The sequence below is a fragment of the Alexandromys fortis genome, unplaced genomic scaffold (assembly GCF_014885135.2).
Source record: "Alexandromys fortis isolate MF-2015 unplaced genomic scaffold, M_Fortis_MF-2015_v1.1 scaffold_84, whole genome shotgun sequence".
NCBI lineage: Eukaryota > Metazoa > Chordata > Mammalia > Rodentia > Cricetidae > Alexandromys > Alexandromys fortis.
This window is the reverse complement of record NW_026068017.1, coordinates 672,695-691,984: the sequence shown is the minus strand read 5'-3', so window position 1 is coordinate 691,984 and position 19,290 is coordinate 672,695. Positions and strand designations below refer to the sequence as shown.

At 40.9% G+C, this 19,290-nt stretch overlaps 1 protein-coding gene across 1 annotated transcript in view; it reads left to right on the top strand.

Annotated features, from left to right (window-relative positions):
- The window catches only part of Ncbp3 (nuclear cap binding subunit 3), a 31,050-nt gene that overhangs the window by 3,994 nt on the left and 7,766 nt on the right, over window positions 1–19,290 (top strand). The window contains exons 3-9 of the mRNA XM_050162622.1: window positions 1,600–1,705; window positions 11,572–11,697; window positions 12,208–12,336; window positions 12,550–12,626; window positions 13,542–13,650; window positions 15,636–15,735; window positions 16,727–16,830. Of these exons, the coding sequence (XP_050018579.1) occupies window positions 1,600–1,705; window positions 11,572–11,697; window positions 12,208–12,336; window positions 12,550–12,626; window positions 13,542–13,650; window positions 15,636–15,735; window positions 16,727–16,830 (751 nt within the window). The remainder of the gene's footprint in view (window positions 1–1,599; window positions 1,706–11,571; window positions 11,698–12,207; window positions 12,337–12,549; window positions 12,627–13,541; window positions 13,651–15,635; window positions 15,736–16,726; window positions 16,831–19,290) is intronic.

Sequence of the window (19,290 nt, the reverse complement as noted above, 5' to 3'; positions counted from 1 at the left end):
TTTTTTTTTTTTTTAAACAGGGTTTCTCTGTGTAGCCCTGGCTGTCCTAGAATTCTCTCTGTAGACCAGACTGGCCTTGAACTCAGATCCACCTGCCTCTGCTTTCCAGACTTAAATATGTGTGCTTCCCAGCTTCAATTATACTTTTTTTTTGTATGTATATTAGTGTTTTGCCTACATGTATTATGTGCATGCCTGGTACCTGCAGAGGTCAGAAGCCATCAGAACCCCTGGAACTAGAGTTACAGATAGTTGTGAGCTATACCATGTGGATGTTGGAAACTGAACCCAGGTCCTCTGTGAGAGCCACTAATGCTATATATTGGATGCTTAAAAAAAATAAAAAGAAATATGCCATACTTGGCTTTTTATAGTTTCTCCATCTCAGTTTATGTCAGATTACTTAAAGGCCCAAAGAAATCTTAGCATCGTCTAGTCAGGAAAATAGTACAGAATGAAAATGTTCTCACTGTAATTAAGAACTTCGCTGCTCTTAACCCCATTTCATTTTCTAGTACATAAAACAGGTACCTGGGAGAAAAGATTTTATACTTAAATTGTTACTAAAGGATTTTGGCTAGGGAGATGGCTAAGTCATTCAAGTGTTTGCTGTGTAAGCATGAAGACCTGAGTTCAGATCCTTAGCACCCATGTGAAAAACTGCACAGGAGTGCCTTTGCATCTGTAATCGCAGCACTAAGGAAGCTGCTCCCCCGCCTGCACATGCACACACCATAGCACACACATGCTAGGAAAAGTAGGTTGTTGGTGGTGCTAGGAAGACTTCAGTGTAAAGGTGAGCATAACTGTTAGGAACTAACAGGATCATTGCTGCTTCCTCAGTGCCACAAATGTTCTTTAGTTAGGCCTTCAGGCGATTGCAGTTAGTGAAGGGTTCTTGAACCATCGGAAAATCACAGTTGGACCTGAACTTATTTTCGCTCTTGGAAGAAACCTACAAAGCTAAACGGCTTTTCAGCAAAGTGTCAATGCTCTTTGTCACGTAAAATGAAAACAGGCAATTCCATGCATATGAGGCTGGAATAGAGGAGACGGTGTTTTTGCTCTGGTGTTATTTTTAAATGGGGGTGTGAATTTTAGGGGGTAGACCATTCAGGCAGACATAATGTGGAAGAGCTTAATAGGTGTGATTACCCTGCTCACAGTCAGTGTAAAGTGATAATGGTAGTTGTGGAGTTCCTAGAAATAGCAGTGGATCAGATCTGCTCTTAGTGGAAATATTTCCTCCAAACCTCTTTCCATTTTTATATCGCCATTTCTGCACTAGGAAAATTGAGAAGTTAAGGTTATTTGTTGTAACTTTTTGGTGTGATTGTTGATAATACATGAAGTATTAGAAAATTTTATAAACAAGTGTTCATTGAGTTCCTACTATGTTCTGGGTGCCTTCACAAGCCATGATAGAATGGAGATGATTTCAGTAAGGCTACTGTAAGCTGTGCACTGTAAAACACATTCAAGATACAGGTTGCTTATTTCTTCTTATTTATTTAAAGGTTGCAACATGCTGTTTGTTGCTGTTGTGATTTAATTTTCCTCATCTTCCTTTTATCTCTTTGACTTTTTTGTGCTTTCTAGGAAGCAATTGAAAAGAAAGAACAGCGAGCCAAGCGCTTCCACTTTAGAGCAGAAGTAAATCTTGCCCAAAGAAATGTAGCCTTGGACCGAGACATGATGAAGAAAGGTACAGTGTGTTTGTTTGGGGGAATTTTTCATACTTTTTTCTAAGGGTAACTTTTCCCTGCCATCATTTCATGTTTCTGACTTTGTCGTGTATGTCCAGTCCTCACCTACATACCCAAGAGGAAGGGATTCTGACATCATCTGTGTAAAGGTGAGAGGCTGTCAGATGTTTCTCAGTTAGAGCTAGAACAAAGAAACAAAGGCGATTGTCAAGGGAAGGTTGTGTCCAAGATGAGATGTGCGTCTCCTCCTCTGTGCACCTCCTCATCATCTGTTTTCATAGCGATGTTAGTTAGCCTTTCTTTGCCTTTAAGAATACTGGAAGTGGGGGCTGGAGAGATGGCTCAGTGGTTGGGAGCATTGCCTGCTCTTCCAAGGGTCCTGAGTTCAATTCCCAGCAACCACATGGTGGCTCACAACCATCTGTAGAGCGGTCTGGTGCCCTCTTCTGGCCTGCAGGCATGCACACGAACGGAATATTGTATACATAATAAATAAATAAATTTAAAAAAAAAAAAGAATACTGGAAGTGGCCCAGCAGTGGTGGCAGGCACCTTTAATCCCAATACTCAGGAGGCAGAGATAGGCTGATCTCTGTGAGTTTGAAGTCATCCTGGTCTACAAGACCAGGACAGCCAGGGCTACACAGAAAAACCCTGTCTTGGGCTTAAGAGATGGCTCAGTGGTTAAGAGTATTGCCTGCTCTTCCAAAGGTCTTGAGTTCAATTCCCAGCAACCACATGGTGGCTCACAACCATCTGTCTGGTGCCCTCTTCTGGCCAGCAGACATAAATGCAGACAGAATATTGTATACATAACAAATAAATATTAAAAAAAAACCCTGTCTTAAAAAACAAAACAAAACAAACAACAACAACAAAAAGAATACTGGAAGTGCCCCACTGCAAAGCTTTCTTTTAGGGCAGTTGGAGCACTTTGGGAATTGATGGAGACTTTTATTGAGAATATCAATATGTGGAACATGCAGGCTTCCCAGTAATTATTGTCAAAGAGACCTAAACCAATTGTCTATTTTGTTAAGGTATTTTGCTGCCTAGAACTCACAACAAGGCAGTTGATAGTGATGGGTTTTTGGTTTGTTTGTGGTACTAGGTGTAAACCTGAGGCTCTCATGCTAAGCAAGTCAAGTCACCACATCCCTAGTCCAATTACTCTTTCTGTTGCTTGCTTGAGGCAACGTCTCAAGTAGTCCAGACTGGTTTCAAACTGAAGATAATTTTGAACTCATGGTCTTTCTGCTTCTCCCAAGTACTAGGATTACAGGGGTACACCATACTCAATAGCAAAGCAATTTATTAAAAAAGGGAACATTTCCTTGGAGTGAGCCTACATTCTTATTATTACCCTCTACTCTAAATCCATGAATCCATAAGGCCTTTCTCTGTTGTATTTACAAATATTGGTATTTATAAAGAGCTCAAGAAGTGGCCTTCTTACTGCGTGCTGAAGCTCTGTGGTGCTGTGTGAGTACCTTCAGTCCTGCTGGTTGATGAAAGCAGAAGCTCATACCTGATGGATAAGGGAAAGAATGCTGCTGTTTGCTGGAAACGGGTTTTCTTATGGTAGTGGGTTAAGCACGTTATCTATTTGTTTCTCATAGTAACCCTCTGAGGAATATTTTTTATTTTTTTTACCATTAATTTACAAAGCAAGAAACAAGTTGTAGAAGTTTAATGCATTGCTCAGAACTAATGAAAGAACCAGGATTTCAACCTAGGTTTATCTGACTCTAAAGACTTAGACCTTACTTAAAACAAACAAACACATTCTTTAGTGTGTGTGTACCACAGCCTGTGCATGGAGGTCTAAGGATAATTTTAGGGAGATGTTTCTTTCCTGTTTTGTGGCTCCTGGGAATCAAACTCAGGTGGTCAGACTTAGCTGCAAGTGCCTTTACCCTTAAGCCATGTCTCACCAGCCCTATGCTAACACTTAACCTTGCTTTTAATATTTTTGGTCTACTGGTATAATTTTATATATGTGAATATTTTATATGTAATGTGTATATAATTCTGTAGTCCTAGACCATGTCACTTTTTTTTTTAGTCAGTCCTAGTGGGACAAAGTAGTATGTCTGCAGAACTGGTTACTCTTCTCCCTGCATTCTGAGTTCAAGTTGAGAATGTGACCTCAGTTTTCTTGCAATCTGTGGAGTTCCAGGCCTAAGGGGATCTCAGTATGAGGAAAAGTCCTGTGAAGGTCAGGAATGTGCTAGCACAGTGTAGGCCTAGGAAGGCCTTGGCCTCTTCTCTCACAGCTCAGCTGTGAAAGCTCCACATTTTACTGCACCTTTTGGCTTCTAGTCCCAGCCACAGTTGTCCATGCTTTTTCTCTGCTCATTTGCCCTCCATGAAGTTTCTCTGATTTTGTACTCAAAACTCCCTCTTCTGTTGGTGCCTTTAGGGTCACAAACCTGTCTGGAATCTATCTAGTGCCAGTTCTTTTGTGACTTGGACAACTTACTGACCACAAAATAGGAATAAAATACCTATGTTATTAATGGGATTGCTTTGGAGTTAGTCTAGAATATTTATCCTGTATATGGAAAAGCAATCAGAATCTTAAGTTTCTGCTGAGTTTTTATTTTGTTTTAGGCAGAATCACTTGTAGCCCATGCTAGCCATGAACTCTGATTCTCTTGCCTCTGACTCCCAGGTTCTGAGTTTATTGCTGTGGGCCAGCATGCTCAGCTATGCAGATATTTCATTTAAAAGACAGTAGCTTTGCCGGGCGATGGTGGCGCACACCTTTAATCCCAGCACTCGGGAGGCAGAGGCAGGCAGATCTCTGTGAGTTCGAGACCAGCCTGGTCTACAGAGCTAGTTCCAGGACAGGCTCCAAAGCCACAGAGAAACCCTGTCTTNAAAAAAAAAAAAAAAAAAAAAAAAACCAAAAAAAAAAACAAAAAACCCCAAAAAAGACAGTAGCTTTGCCTGAACATCAGCTGAGGAATATCAGTCATTTTATTGTGCAACCTGAAAATGAGCCTTAGGCAAGATGACCTGAATGATGTCCCTGAACTCTGGGGAATGCTGCTACCACCCAGATGAATTTAAGGTAGAATTTGGGTAAATAGGGTTGGATAAACCGTAGAGGTAACTATTGATTTTGTATCTCCTTGGTAATTTTAATGCGGAGTCAGGATTAGGCAGGACTGGGAATCATTGGTTTTAAGGCAAGGTTCTGAAGTCCAGTTGCCTTTTTGTAACTCTAACTTGGACAGATTGTCTAACCACTATGAACTCTTCTTGGAAGACAGAATTGTCAAAATGTTGCAGCTCTTCGATTGGTGCTTGGCACATATTAGGCACCCAGTAGATGTTACCTGGCATTCAGCTAAGTAGTCACCCGAGCAGGCCAGTCTTAGGGGGATTGAAATAAGTTATCTTTATACTCAAGCTACACCCAGTGTCATGTGATTTGTTTTTCTTACTAATATCAACAACAATAGCACTTATTAAATGCTTACTGAGTTACAGTTGTGGCTAATTTGTGTTTTTAGCAGCTCTCTGGGGGATTTTACTAATGAGAAAACCAAGGTGCTGAGAGGTTGGGAAACTTGCCTGAGGTTCTGCACAGTTCTGTATATAACAGAGCTGTGCTTGAAGGCTGGCCTGACTGAAAGCCTGTGTTCCTATTTTGCTAGCGTTCAGGGACACAACTTGAGACAGACTACATCTGTTATGCTTCAAAAGGGATTTGCTACTTTTGGATATCTTGCTGCTAAGTAGTTTTTGTCATGTTTCTAGGATCAAAGCTTTCATGTTGGGAGGGATCTTCTAGGTCATTTAAACCAGCTTCCTTCCCAATACTTCAGGCCCTTTGGCATCCAGGGATTGTGTGAGAATCATTATAGGGCAGGCAGTTTTGTCTTAGGATACTTCCCTGTGTGGAACATTGCTCTCCAGGAATTTCCAGTACTTTGCTCATTTATATAGTGACCATTCAGGTGATAGAAATATAACCTCACTTCCTTCTTTTTTTCTTTTGAGACAAGGTATTAGGATAGCCCAGTGGATCTCAGGGTGGTCCTTCTGCCTCATCCTCATAAGTTCTGGGTTACTAGTGTGAGCCGCCTCATTTGACCCTGACCAGCTTTCTTTTGTATGCATGTCTTTCTGGTCTCCTGTTTCCCGTTTCTAAATGTTCTTCCTAAGGTGCTGTGTAGACTCTGGATACAGTATATGTATTGAGTGACAGACTTGCTGCTCCTTATCCGCTCCTTTGTGCCAGTCACGGTAGTAGACTTCAGCCCAGGAGTTCTGGAACGTCTGGCCTTCCTTCTACCTATTGAGTGCTGTGCTGGGGTTACAGGGTTGCACCATCACCCTGTTATCAGTATGTGCCTTTATCTCTTTAACTGTCTTCCTCACTGCATCTTCTCCACCTGGAGTGTTGTTTCCTTCCCTTGATCCACTTGTCAGCTGAGATGAACTGTGTATTCCCATCTCCTGCAGAGACACATTTTTGATTTCTTGGACTTACACATTGACACTTGATGGAACACCATCCTTGGTATTTTTTTTTAATATTTATTTATTATGTATACAATATTCTGTCTGTGTGTATGCCTGCAGGCCAGAAGAGGGCACCAGACCCCATTACAGATGGTTGTGAGTCACCATGTGGTTGCTGGGAATTGAACTCAGGACCTTTGGAAGAGCAGGCAATGCTCTTAACCTCTGAGCCATCTCTCCAGCCCCATCCTTGGTATTTTTTTTTTTAATTTTGTTGAGTTAGTAATCTTGTAAACAAACAAATCCCAAAACCATATGAGTCTAGTGTGTCTTTTCTCTTCCTAAACTCAGGTCATTTCCTATAGGAAAGATTTGGTGTCTCAAGGGATTATAGATGCTGCCTAATAAGCTTCTGCTGTGAAAATTCAGACTGATGGTAAGCTTTGGAGTCATTTACTCCTCCTCTTCCCATCAGTGTGGGGTTAGTCCTTCTTAAGGCTTCAAGGCACTTCTCTTTCCCTGCTCCTTTTTAGAAATTAATGCCTAATTATGAAGTCAGCATGCTGGGATATAACTCTGGGCGAGAAGGTCTAACTCCACGGAAATCATTCGTACTCTGTTTTTCACTTGTGTTTTGGTTCTGCTATTGGTGGCACAGCAAAACAGATTAGCAGTTTTGCCTTTTCTCTCTTGCAGCAAACATTTAATGAGAAAAGAAAGCTGTCAGCACCGTTTTATTGTGGCTTATTTATTTGTTTATTTATTTATTTATTTTGAGGCAGAGTCTCACTATGTAGCTCTGGATGTCCACTCACTATGTAGACCAGACTGGTCTGACTTTGCCTCTTGAGTGCTGGGATTAAAGGTGTATACCATTATGCCTAGAAGGCTGTTAGGGCTTTTGATAGGCCTGTTCATGCTGTTCTGGAAACATGGTCTTCATTAGATGTCTTAACAGTCACTTTGTATTCACCATGAGCATTTGGAAAGTGAAGTAAGGTGACAAGTTACCTGCAGTGTGCCACCCGCGTTCCACCATTTCCAGTTTGGTGTGTGTTTGCTTCCAGTCTTTCTGGGAATGGGCATCGTTTCTGCTTTTCCCTTTGTAGGATACTGCTTTCTAACAGTCTAGCATTGTGATTTCTGTCACTGTAATTGACCCTTTCCCTCTCCCGTGCATGTTTGATAGGTTGTGCCCACCTGAGTGCTAGTGTGGCTTTTCTTAGAGCCTTTTCTTTTCTTTCTTTTTATTTATTCTATGTGTCTTTAACATCTTGTATCTTGATCTTATTTATTTCCCCTGTCCCTTTGCATCTACCCTCCACTCCTGTACCCCCTCACAAAGCAAAATGTAAGAGAAAAAAGGAAAAAAATTAAAAACGCGTCATAGAAGCTGCAGTATGACACAGTGAGTCTTGCAATAAACCCCTTTGACCATATATCTCTACTTGCAAGTGTTCATTGCAAAGAGTCTGGTTTGAAGCCTCTGGTTTCTTCCACATTATCAGTGCTGGGTCCTCCCTAGGACTCTTCTTGGATATCCTGTTGTTGCCTTGTGTTGTGGAGATCCTGCAGCTTTGGGTCTGTTGGTCAGGTCCCTTCATGTACTCCAGCAGATCATAGATGGGGTAGTTGTTGGGGTGGGCCAAGTCATAACCGTTTCCTAGCCTGGGCAGCTGTAGGGTTGGTCCGCCCGCCAGTTCTTTCCTTCACTACCAGGATGAGCTCTCCAGCATTGCCCTGAGTTCTGCTTTTATGCCCTTAGAGTTGGCTCCCACACCTACACCATTAGGGCCAGCTCTGTTGTGTTGCCCAGGCAAGGTACAGGAGCAACTCTCCTGAGTGCTGCAGCTGGTGATGGGTAGGGACAGCTCTCCTGTTCTTATGACCCCAGGGCCAGCTTTTTCACCTGTCTCAGGCATTGATGGGGGTAGGAGGAAGGACATCTCTCTCCAGTCCTTGCTGCCATATGACAAATAAGGGGTGGGGCTGGCTCACCCACACCTCTGCCAATAGGGTTGGCTCTATTGTGTTACCCAGGCTAAGTGCAGTGCCTCCTCTCCCAAGTGTTTTAGCTGGTGGGGGTCATGGATAACTCTCCTATTCTCATGACTACAGGGCCAACTCTCTCATCTGTCTCTGGTGTTGATGGGAGGGAGGGTCTCTCCTCCATCCATGTCACTGCAAGGTAGAGATGGGTAAAGGGGACAGCTCTCCTGTGCTCAAAATTTCTGGGCTGGCTTGCCCACACCTGCACCAACAGGGTTGGTTCTTAGAACCTTTTCGTACTGTACTAGGGCCACTGACTTTATTTTAAATCATTCTAATCTAAGACTGAGAATTGACTTTGTTCCTTTGGGTTTTCTGAAATCTGTTTTCCCAAAGACTTGAATTATTGTCTTACTCGCTTTTGTTGGCTACCTTCCTTTCCTATTGGGACATCCAAGATGATGGCCTCAGTGCCTGGCTTGTAAGCAGCACTGAGTGAATCTGCAGTTCCCATGCCCAGTGCAGTTGCCCCTCAGCACTCCGCTCTTTCTCATCCCTTGCTCTAAGTCTAGCTACCTTCTTTGGTTTTGTTTATTTTGCAATGGCATTACTGTCAAGGTGAGGGCCTTTTCCTTTGGCATTCATCCATGAAATCCTGATTGTTACAAAGTTCTTTCTCTTGTGGACTGCCTCTGACAGTTTGGTTTTCTTTTGAGAACAAACCACACACACATGCTAGGTAAGTGTTCTTTCACTGAGCTACATCTCCAGTTCTTGTTTTCTTATTTTGAGTCAGTGTCTCATGGAGACTGACTTTGAACTTGGTCCTCCTTCAGCCTCCTTAGTAGCTAGAATTAAGGCTTGTGCCACCAAGTCTGACTTTGACTTGCTTCTTTTGAAGAAAATTGTCCACTATTAATATGTATGTTGTTCTGCTAAATTAAAATATGTCTAGCCAGGATTTTTTATTCTTTTTCACTCTTCTTTTGTGTTTAAACTATTTTTTATCCATATTGTGATTTTTTTTGTTAGTACATACTACGATGGTGTTGATACTGAGTTCTATTTTAATGTATCAGTTAAAAGAAAACCATGCTTAGGAGTAATGGGAACTGAATTCTTGTTAGACTGACTTCAGAAGAGGAAGGGGGGTTCTGAGGCCCTGGTTTTTATGGGATGTTTTATTTTCATGAGATTTAAAAACTTAATACTACTTGTACAGATTGAGAGGATTCTGTCATGTTCATACATGTACATATTGAGTTTTGTTCAGATACATCCCTCCTGTCCTCATTTCCCTCCCACTCATTACTCCTGGCCCACAGCCCCTTCTCTATTAGTCTCTGCTTGAAATCTTTTAAGGAATTAAAACCAGGTAGTAGATAATGCAGGGATTTATAAATTCTTAATGACACCCTTACATATTTTACAATGAAAAGGGTTAAACAGGAACCTACTTGAAGTTCATGGTAGCACTCAGTTCCGTTTTGACCATGACTGTCAGCTTTTTTTTTCACCAGCTGTAGCAACTGTTTTCAGTGTGAATGGGACCAGGCTGAGTAGGTTGGCCTTGAACTCACAGAGATCCGCCTGCCTCTTCCTTCCCAAGTGCTGGGATTAAAGGTGCGTGCCACCACTGCCTGACTCAGGCTTTTTTCTACAGCCTTAAGGTGTTATGTAATGGTTTATTTATTTGTGGGTGTGTGCACGCTGTGTGCATATAAAGCTGTGAGAACAACCTTTGGGAGGAGTTTCTTACCTTCCACCTTGTTGAGGCAGTGTCTCTATTTCTGTTGTGCTGACCCATGAGCTCTGTCTCAGCCTCTCATTTTAGAGACTGGGATTACAGATGCATGCTGCTGCATCAGGCTTCTTACATGGGGTCTGGGGGTGGAACTCAGCTCCTCAAGTTTGTGTTGTAGCCAGAGCTTTAACTGTTGAGCCATCTCCCTGGCCCTAAGAATTTTAGATAACTTTTTTTTTTTCGCTCAATATGTTTTAGAATTTCTGGTATTTAATATCTCTCTCTCTCTCTCTCTCTCTCTCTCTCTCTCTCTTTCTGTGTGTGTGTGTGTGTGTGTGTGTGTGTGTGTGTGTGTTTGTGTCTCTATTGCTTTCTTACTATGTTATCTTCTATAGTATTGTATGGGTAAACCATGATATACTTAATATGGGTAAGCCATAACTTATTGCCCTCATGGCTGCTGGATTATTGTAAGTAGTGTTACCCTGGACATTGTTGTGTGAGATACTTTATGCTGAGACTTCATAGGTTTTATAGGATGTGTGCTAGACTATTTTCTCTTAACCTTGGAATATCCTTGTCCGTGCTTCTACTAGCAGGAGGAGCAACTCCTCCCACCTGGACAATGTTTCACGTAAAAGACTGTTCAGTGGAAGCTGGTATCTTTTTTGATTGGTTTTAGTTGGATCTCATTATGTGACTCTGGCTGGCCTAGAAATCACAGTGATCTGCCTGCCTGCCTCCTGAATGCTGGGATTAAAGGTGTGCATCACCATACCTAGTTTAGTATCCTTTTAATATAAATTTCCAGATTAGTAGGAAGATCAACCCCTCTTAATATTTTTATCTGCCGTTTATATTTCCATCTTTGTAAATTGTTTGTTTACATTTTTGCCCATTTTTGTTTTGTTTGGTTTTTCGAGACTGGTTTTTTCTGTGTAGCCTTGGTTATCTTAGAACTAGCTCTGCTAGCTCTGTAGACCAGGCTGGCCTCAAACTCACGAAGATCACCTGAGTTCTGGTATTAAAAATGTGCATCACTACCACCTGACTGAGGTTTTTTTTTTTTAACTGATTTTTAGGATGTGTTCTTTGTGTGTTTGTGTGTGTGTGTGTGTGTGTGTGTGTGTGTGTGTGTGTGCAGTTGTTCTACCTCAATATCCCAAATACTGGAATCGCAGGCACCATCATGCCCAGTGATTTGTAGGGTTTCTTGACTCTAGCACCATGCTATAGTTGTGTTCTAGTTTTCATGCTTTAATGCATCTGAGTGTGGAGGCTGTTCTTGAAGTGTCCATCATAGGGCATTTCATATATATATAATTTCAGAATCAGATCGTCAAGTTCCATGACCAATCCTATGGTGCATTGTAGAAAGAACTGTCATTTATTTTACCATTGTTCTACTTCTTCTGAACCCTAGAATAAATGGCTATTCTAATCACATCATTTGCTTAATTGTAGGTCAATGGTAACCATTATTGCAGTTGGCCTTACCATCTTGTTTTGTGTTCTTTTGAAATAATTATTGTTGCAGTTTCTTCCTCTTCTAGACCCATTATCTAAACCATTGTAAAGAAGTGCTTAGCAAGCAGTACATACCAGGTTGAAAAGAAATCTGTCTTTTTTCTTTTTTTTTTTTTTTTTTTTTTGTAGCAATCCCCAAAGTGAGACTGGAAACCATCTATATTTGTGGAGTGGATGAGATGAGTACCCAGGATATCTTTTCCTATTTTAAAGAATATCCTCCAGCTCACATTGAGTGGTTGGATGATACCTCCTGTAAGTATACCACATATTCTGTTTAGCATGCTTTTGTTCATGATTTTTAAAGCAGTCTTGCTTTCTTGATAGTGAATAATTATGGCCTAAACTCTTTATTCTTAACCTCTGTTCTTAGCTTAGGAGACAAACAGCTAACCTGTTAATACTATATAGCAGTCATTGTGTTTCAGGAGGGTTTTCTTGGGGTAGGTCTTACCTCTAGCCCAGCCTGGTCTAGCACTGGAAATACTCTAGTCTTTGCCTGCCAAGTGCTGGGATTGTGTGTGCTGCCACATTCGGCTTCAAGCAGTTCATAGGCATAGAACAGTTATTTTGTGGGATTGGGTTTGGGAGTGTAACTTTAGACCATGTTCAACAGGCATTTCACCACCACTTTTATACTTTTTTCATGAACTGTTTTTTGCATTGACTGACAGCTGTATATAGCCAGTGAGGCTGTGGCAATGAACCTGATGCTAAATCTGCTCTCAAAAAACTTACACTTGAATGTGTGATGTTTTATTTTAGGTAATGTGGTTTGGCTGGATGAGATGACAGCCACACGAGCTCTCATCAATATGAGCTCTCTGCCAGCTCAGGATAAGATAAGAAGCAGAGATACCAGTGAAGACAAATCGTCTGAGAAAAACAAGAAAGGTAACTACTTGCAAAGGGGCCCTTGCCCATTCTGTACACTGACCAATTCTGGGCCTGTGAGTAGAGCATTATGAACACTGCATTACCAGATGTTTCTGAGGTAAATTATGATGCTTGGGTACTGGTCAATAGGAATAGAGAACACGGGGCTTTTTAAATTTTATGAGATGAGGTTACATTAAGGTTCTTCTTGTCCCTCACACTCTATTTTAGACAAGCAGGAAGACAGTTCAGATGACGACGAGACTGAAGAAGGAGAAGTTGAAGATGAGAATTCAAGTGATGTAGAGGTTAGTAATAGGGCAAAGATAACAAGGCTTTATTGTAAGAAAAAAATGCTTACTGTCTTTTTAAATGTAAGACTTAAAAGACTTAGTAAGCTGTGTTCTCTGTCTAGCTTTAACATGGAACCTTCTGAAGGTGCAGCAGACTCTCAGCCATTTAGTTTGTGTGAATGTTACAGTTCATGTTGGAATCTTAGAATAGTGTTTATACCTTTGCAGAAGGAAAAAAATGGGTTTATTAAGAAATACTTCGAAGTGTTACCTAACCAATAAAGTAAAGAAAAGCAGCTAGAATTTGTCAGAAATCTTGGTGTGTGTTCATTTTGTGTGTGCGTGGTGCTAGGCAATTGCTGTGCCTTCGATCTGTGTCCCCAGCTAAGCATACTCATTTCGAGTTAAAAATTGAAATGATGTTTCCTGTGAACCAAATTCTGGGAACCTACTATCAAGTAAAAAAATAAAGGCCTCACCCCACTGGAGGCTACATGTGAACACTGTGAACACTATGAGACAGTAAAAGGTAAGGGAGAGAAAATTGGGCTTCAAAGATAGTGTATACTGTGCCTGCAGAAAACCTGAGTTCAGTTTCCAGCACCCATGTGGGACGTCTCACAGCTACCCACTTCAAAGCATCTAATACTGTTCTGCCCTCTGCAGACAACTGCACTCATGTGCATATAACCCCACACAGACACATATAATTACATGTAATTTTTAAAAATGTTTATGATAAAAGATGGAAAATTATAGAGATTATTCTTTTAGGCAGGGTAGTGAAAGAAGACCTGGTTTCAGAGGTTTCCAGGGGAATGAGTACTATAACACTGATAGGTATAACAGAATACTTTCTTAATTATAACTACAGAAAAAGTATGAAAAATGCTTGGATTTTTACATTGAAAATGTTTTCTTTTTCTTAAGTTGGACACATTGTCTCAGGTAGAAGAAGAGTCTCTGTTAAGAAATGATCTTCGTCCAGCTAACAAACTTGCTAAAGGAAATAGGCTATTCATGAGATTTGCTACAAAAGGTAAATTTGATACTGACTTTGGGTCAGAATGAGTTACTTTTCACGTTGATCAGAAGTTAGTGCAGGTAATTCCAAACTGCCTTTAAGCAAATACTTTATATAAATTGGTTTACTGACTGAGAAGAAATTTCTTTACATACATATTTGTTAGTGTGTTTTTATTATGCAGTGATTGATTTCATTGTTACATTCCCACACATGCTTGTGATGTACTTGAATCCCATCCATCCTCTTTCCTGTTCATAATTCCCTCCTTTTCTCTTTACCTCCCCAAGAGTTCCCCTTTTACTTAACTCTGAAATTCCACAGAGAAAAGCAACTAGGGTACCTTTTGAGCCTTTGGTTTTGTTTTTTGAAACAGGGTTTTCTCAGTGTAGCCCTGGCTGCCCTGGAACTCACTCTGTAGACCAATGTGGCCTGGAACTCAGGTATTCACATGTCTCCGCCTCCTAAGTGCTGTGATTAAAGGGATGTGCCACTATATTGAGACTTTGTTTTTAAGAGAGGGAAGTTTTATTAAAGTAGAAGATTTGTAGAAGCCATGGTGCTGGGCACAGGACCAGAATGGCATTGGCAGTGCTCAGGGTACCCTCTAACATGCAGAATCCACCACTGAAGTGCTGCTATGGGTGAATATTTAGTTAGAGGTACACTGATCAGATCCAGGGCTTCATCCCGAAGATACCACCATGTCTGTGGTGAGAGAGCTGGCTTTGAAATGAGTGCAATTCCGAGGGCACACACTGAGTCTACCACCATGTCCATCCTGGTCAGCGCAGATGACAAAGTGGTGGCCAGGAGTAAAGGTGTTCTTTCAGTTCTACTGTCTCTCCACTTGGAGTCACTGGACCAGGGACTCTCCCATCAAGGCCTAGGCCAGCATCTAGCTGTGCTGGTAGAAGTCTGATCTTGCAGAAACTCCTCCTGAACCAATGTGTGTATCACTTTTGCCTTGGTGTCTTTGGACTAGTTTCAGCTGAGATAGACTCAGTATAGTCTATGAATGCTGAGGCTCCCTTTCCTTCTGTTTCACAAAGTTCTCACACATCTCTTAATAGAGGATGCTCACCTTCACTATTGCCAGCTAATAAGCCAGTAGTTTGTACCCAGATAATAGATAGATGAACCCTGCAGTGCTGAGCTTGGCTTGCCACAGCTTCCTGGGGAACCCAGTGGTGATGGTCGTATCAGTGTTGTGACCCGTCTATCATAGTGCCATATAGCCAAAGACAGGTGCTTTGATATCCTATCTCCACATAATTTCTATGTCCCTACATTCCAACAGAAGACATGTGCTTGCTGGTATCTTGTCTCAGTAGAAGATGCCACTGTTTGTTCCAGTTTGGGACAGTGCCATGAGGTTATTGCAGGGTCTTTTGGAGGGGTTGATGGAATGGGCTTTTTTTTTTTTTTTTTCCGAGACAGGGTTTCTCTGTAGCTTTTGGTTCCTGTCCTGGAACTAGCTCTTCTAGACCAGGCTGGCCTCAAACTCACAGAGATCCGCCTGCCTCTGCCTCCTGAGTGCTGGGATTAAAGGTGTGCACCACCACTGCCCAGCTGGAGTGAGCTTTTTGCATGTAATGTTTTGACAACAGTGGATGTGCAGATATCCCCACAGTATGCTAATTTTGGCTCCTTTTGGGCATATATCCAAAAGTAGTATAGATGGATTATATGGTCTTTTTGGGTTTTGTTTTTGTTTTTTTTGAGTCAGGGTTTCTCTGTAGCCTTGGAGCCTGGCCTGGAACTTGCTCTATAGATTGGTCTGGCCTTAAACTCACAGAGATCCGCCTGTCTCTGCCTCCCAAGACAGAGTGCTGGGATTAAAGGCATACGCCAACACAACCCAGCAGGTTATATGGTCTTTTTATTGTAAATTTAAGGCCAGTCTGGGCTATGGGAGACTCTAACTCAAAAAACAAATCCAAAATCAAGTAGTCAATATTATCTTTCCACTCACAAGAATCTATTCTATTAACTTTCAGATGACAAAAAGGAACTTGGAGCAGCCAGAAGAAGTCAATATTATATGAAATATGGAAATCCCAATTATGGAGGCATGAAAGGAATTCTTAGCAATTCATGGTGAGTCAAAAGCTGTAAAATATAATGACTGTCTTAATGCTTTTATTAGCATATATTAATTGCACATAATAGGCTTCATTATGACATCCATGTACGTGTATATAGTGTATTTTGATAGTTTGATTTCGGTCTCCCCTGTCCCTACCCATTCTTTTTCCAACTAGCTCCCTTCTACTTTGATGTCTCTCTTTGGTGTGTGAGTGACCCATGAGTTTCCTTAGAGCTTTTTACAGGAGCATGGCTTTCTTAGCAGTAGTCACTGAAGATCTTTCCCTCCCCACTCAACTACAAACTGCATATAAATTATGGTGTCCTGTGAGTCCCTCCCCATAATAATAGGAATTGATGAACTCAGTCTTGTAGGTTTTGTGCAGGCAGTCACAGCTGTGAGTTTCAGAGTGTGGCAATTTGCCATAAGCAAGAACTCAGTGTTCCACCCCACTTCACTCTTCTCCCGCTCTTACATTCTTTCTGGCCCTTCTTCCACAGTGTTTCTTGAGACTTGGAAAGGATGGTATAGATGTCCCATTTTGGTTAGGCATTCAAGAGTCTTTTAGTCTCAATACTTTTTGTCAGTTTTAAGTCTCTGTCTTCACTGGTGACCACTGCAAAATGTTTTGTTTTGGTTTTAGTTTTCTGAAACAGTGTCTCATGTAGTCCAGGCAAGTCTCAAACTCTTATGTAGCCAGGCAGGACCTTGGGCTCCTGATCCTCTTGCCTCTACCTCCCAAGTGCTGGCTTAAAATGACAATAATTTGAACACTACTTCAGCTGTTTTTCCTCCTTCAGTTGGTGTTCTGTGGCGGAATGTCAGAATATCCTGTGGACTGAAGGAAAGTGAGGGAAGCACTCACGATTCTTAGTTGTAGCAAATGGTGTGAGAACGCTGCTTCGGCACCTAACGCTGTGCCATTGTGGAGCTGGAATGAAGTGGATTTCAGCCTCCTTCTTATTGGTTTCTGATGGTGTGCTTATTTTGGCAATATTGCAGGAAGCGAAGATATCATTCCCGTCGCATTCAGCGGGATGTGATCAAGAAGAGAGCCCTGATTGGGGATGACGTTGGCTTGACGTCGTATAAACACCGACATTCCGGTAGTTGCCTGCTCAGCTCTTGGGTAGACAAACACATGTTTGGCTCTCAAAATCGTATTTTTATTCTTAACATAATCTTTTAAGGTTCCAAACTTTATTATTCTCTCTTCTTTGCCCTCACCCTCTGCCAACATAGAGGAAAGTAAGTCAAATCATGATTAATTTTGAATTGCCCATGCAAGAGGTCACATGATTTTCTAAAACGGTTCTAACAAAAAGACCATACGTTACAGAGAGAAAATTAAAATAAAATTTCTTAGGAACTTAATTTTTCTACTATTAATATCAACAACTGCATGAACAAACCTTATCAGATGAACTGAATTTATTTTCTTTTCTGGTAATGTGAGGAGTTGAGTGTTTGTACACATTGTTTTTTGCATATGAATGCTACTAAAACATGGGACATTATGACTTGAGTTTTTTTTCTTTCTCTCTTGTATGTTTATTATAAAGGAACCATTTTCATTATGCTTTCTAGAAGATTCACTTTTATTCTGAACTTGTGTACAGTCTTCTGCATGCTTTATAGAACTATGTATGTCAGCAGTACAGTGTGCACAGGTGACATTGGACAAAACAAGAAGAGATGCGGTGTGCATACTTTTGGCTGGTGGATGTGGACAGAATTGTATCTTTGAGATCTGCATGTTAGAAATGCACACACTTTCTGTTATACTTTTCCAGTTTCAGTTACCTTCATATATTGTCAGCTGGGCCTGTGCCACGAGACTTTAATTCTAGCACTCAGGAGGCAGAGGCCAGTGGATCTCTCTGAGTTCCAGGTCAACCAGGGCTATTCAGAGAAAACCTGACTCAAAAAAACAAAGATAGTTTTGTAACCTATTCTTTATTCTAAGAAATTAGAAAGTAAATTACTCCTAATTCAAGTATCCTAATACAGTAACTGATTTCATTTTTCATTTCTTTCATTCATCTATTTTCATAAAGTTATAATTATTATAAGTATACTTTATATTTGCTTTTTCCAGTTACCACAAACATTATTCATATTTCTTTTTGAAAAGGATTTTATTTATATGAGGATGAGAAGATTGGTTTGTATAGTACCTGTGGAGGCCAGGAGAGAGTGTCAGATTCCTTTGGAGCTGGAGTTACAAGCCATCCACTCTGGGAACCAAACTCTGGTTCTCTGCAAGAGGAGTATGTACTCTTAACCACTGAGCCATCTTTCTAGACCAAGAACCCATAAGCTTTAGAGTTAGTGTTGATTGTTTTTAAAGATTTATTTATTTATTATATATGTAATATTCTGCCTCCATGTATGTCTGTGGGACAGAAAAGGGCACCAGATCTCATTACAGATGGTTGTGAGCTAAAATGTGGTTGCTGGGAATTGAACTCAGGACCTCTGGAAGAGTAGCTTGTGCTCTTAACCTAAGCTATCTCTCCAGTCTGTAATGTTGATTTTTATTATTGAGGGCTATCACATGGCATGAAGTTACACTGAACGTTGAACTAGTGAATTGTACAAAACATCGGATCACACTATTTTCATCAACTAATCAGTGAGTAATATTGCTGTGCCCATTTTTCTATTTAAAGACAGCTGATTTAATATGCACTATTAATTAATTGGCATTGAATTAACAGCTGACAGCGTGTAACCCATGCCTGAACAAGGCTTATGTAGTGTTGGTGTTTTCTTCATGAGGTGGACCACCATCCTTTTACTAAACAACACTTCACTCACTGTATTTAATGGGACTTCCTTCTTTTCTTCTTCTTTTTTTCTTTCTTTCTTTTTATCTTTCTTTCTTTTCTTTTTTCTTTTTTTTTTTTTGTGAGACAGAGTCTCTTTCTGTTTTTTTTTTTTGTGAGACAGAGTCTCTTTCTGTAGCCCTCGTGTCTGGAACATGTGTTCAAACTGGCCTTGAACTCTCAGAGATCCACCTGCCTCTGCCTCTCAATACTGGGATCAAAGGCTGGGATCAAAGGCGTAAACCACCATTTACAGCTCAGGGACTATTTTGTTTGTTTGTTTGTTTATTGGTTTTTTGAGAGTTTTTGGAGTTTCTCTACATAGCTTTGGAGCCTCTTCATAGTATCAATTGTCACACAGCACATTGGACATTATTTTGTCCTTTACCCATAGAATAAGTCACACAAGCCTGTCCTGGAACTAGCTCTGTAGACCATGCTGGCCTCGAACTCACAGAGATCCACCTGTCTCTGCCTCCCAAGTGCTGGAATTAAAGGTGTGCTCCAATACTGCCCAGCAGGGACATTTTTGAGCAGTAAAATTATCAAGAAAAAGCACAAAAAGTGAAAACATAATAAATTGAAAAGGACCTTGCTTACAGTATGAGTCATGAATAAGAAGGTGGTGTTGCTGTTGCCTTGGTTAGGAAGAAGCACTTAGTTTTCTATCAGTCTGCATGTGTTCTTGACAGTACCTTGAGTGTTGATTTAGGAGCCACAAATAAATCTGACAGATTT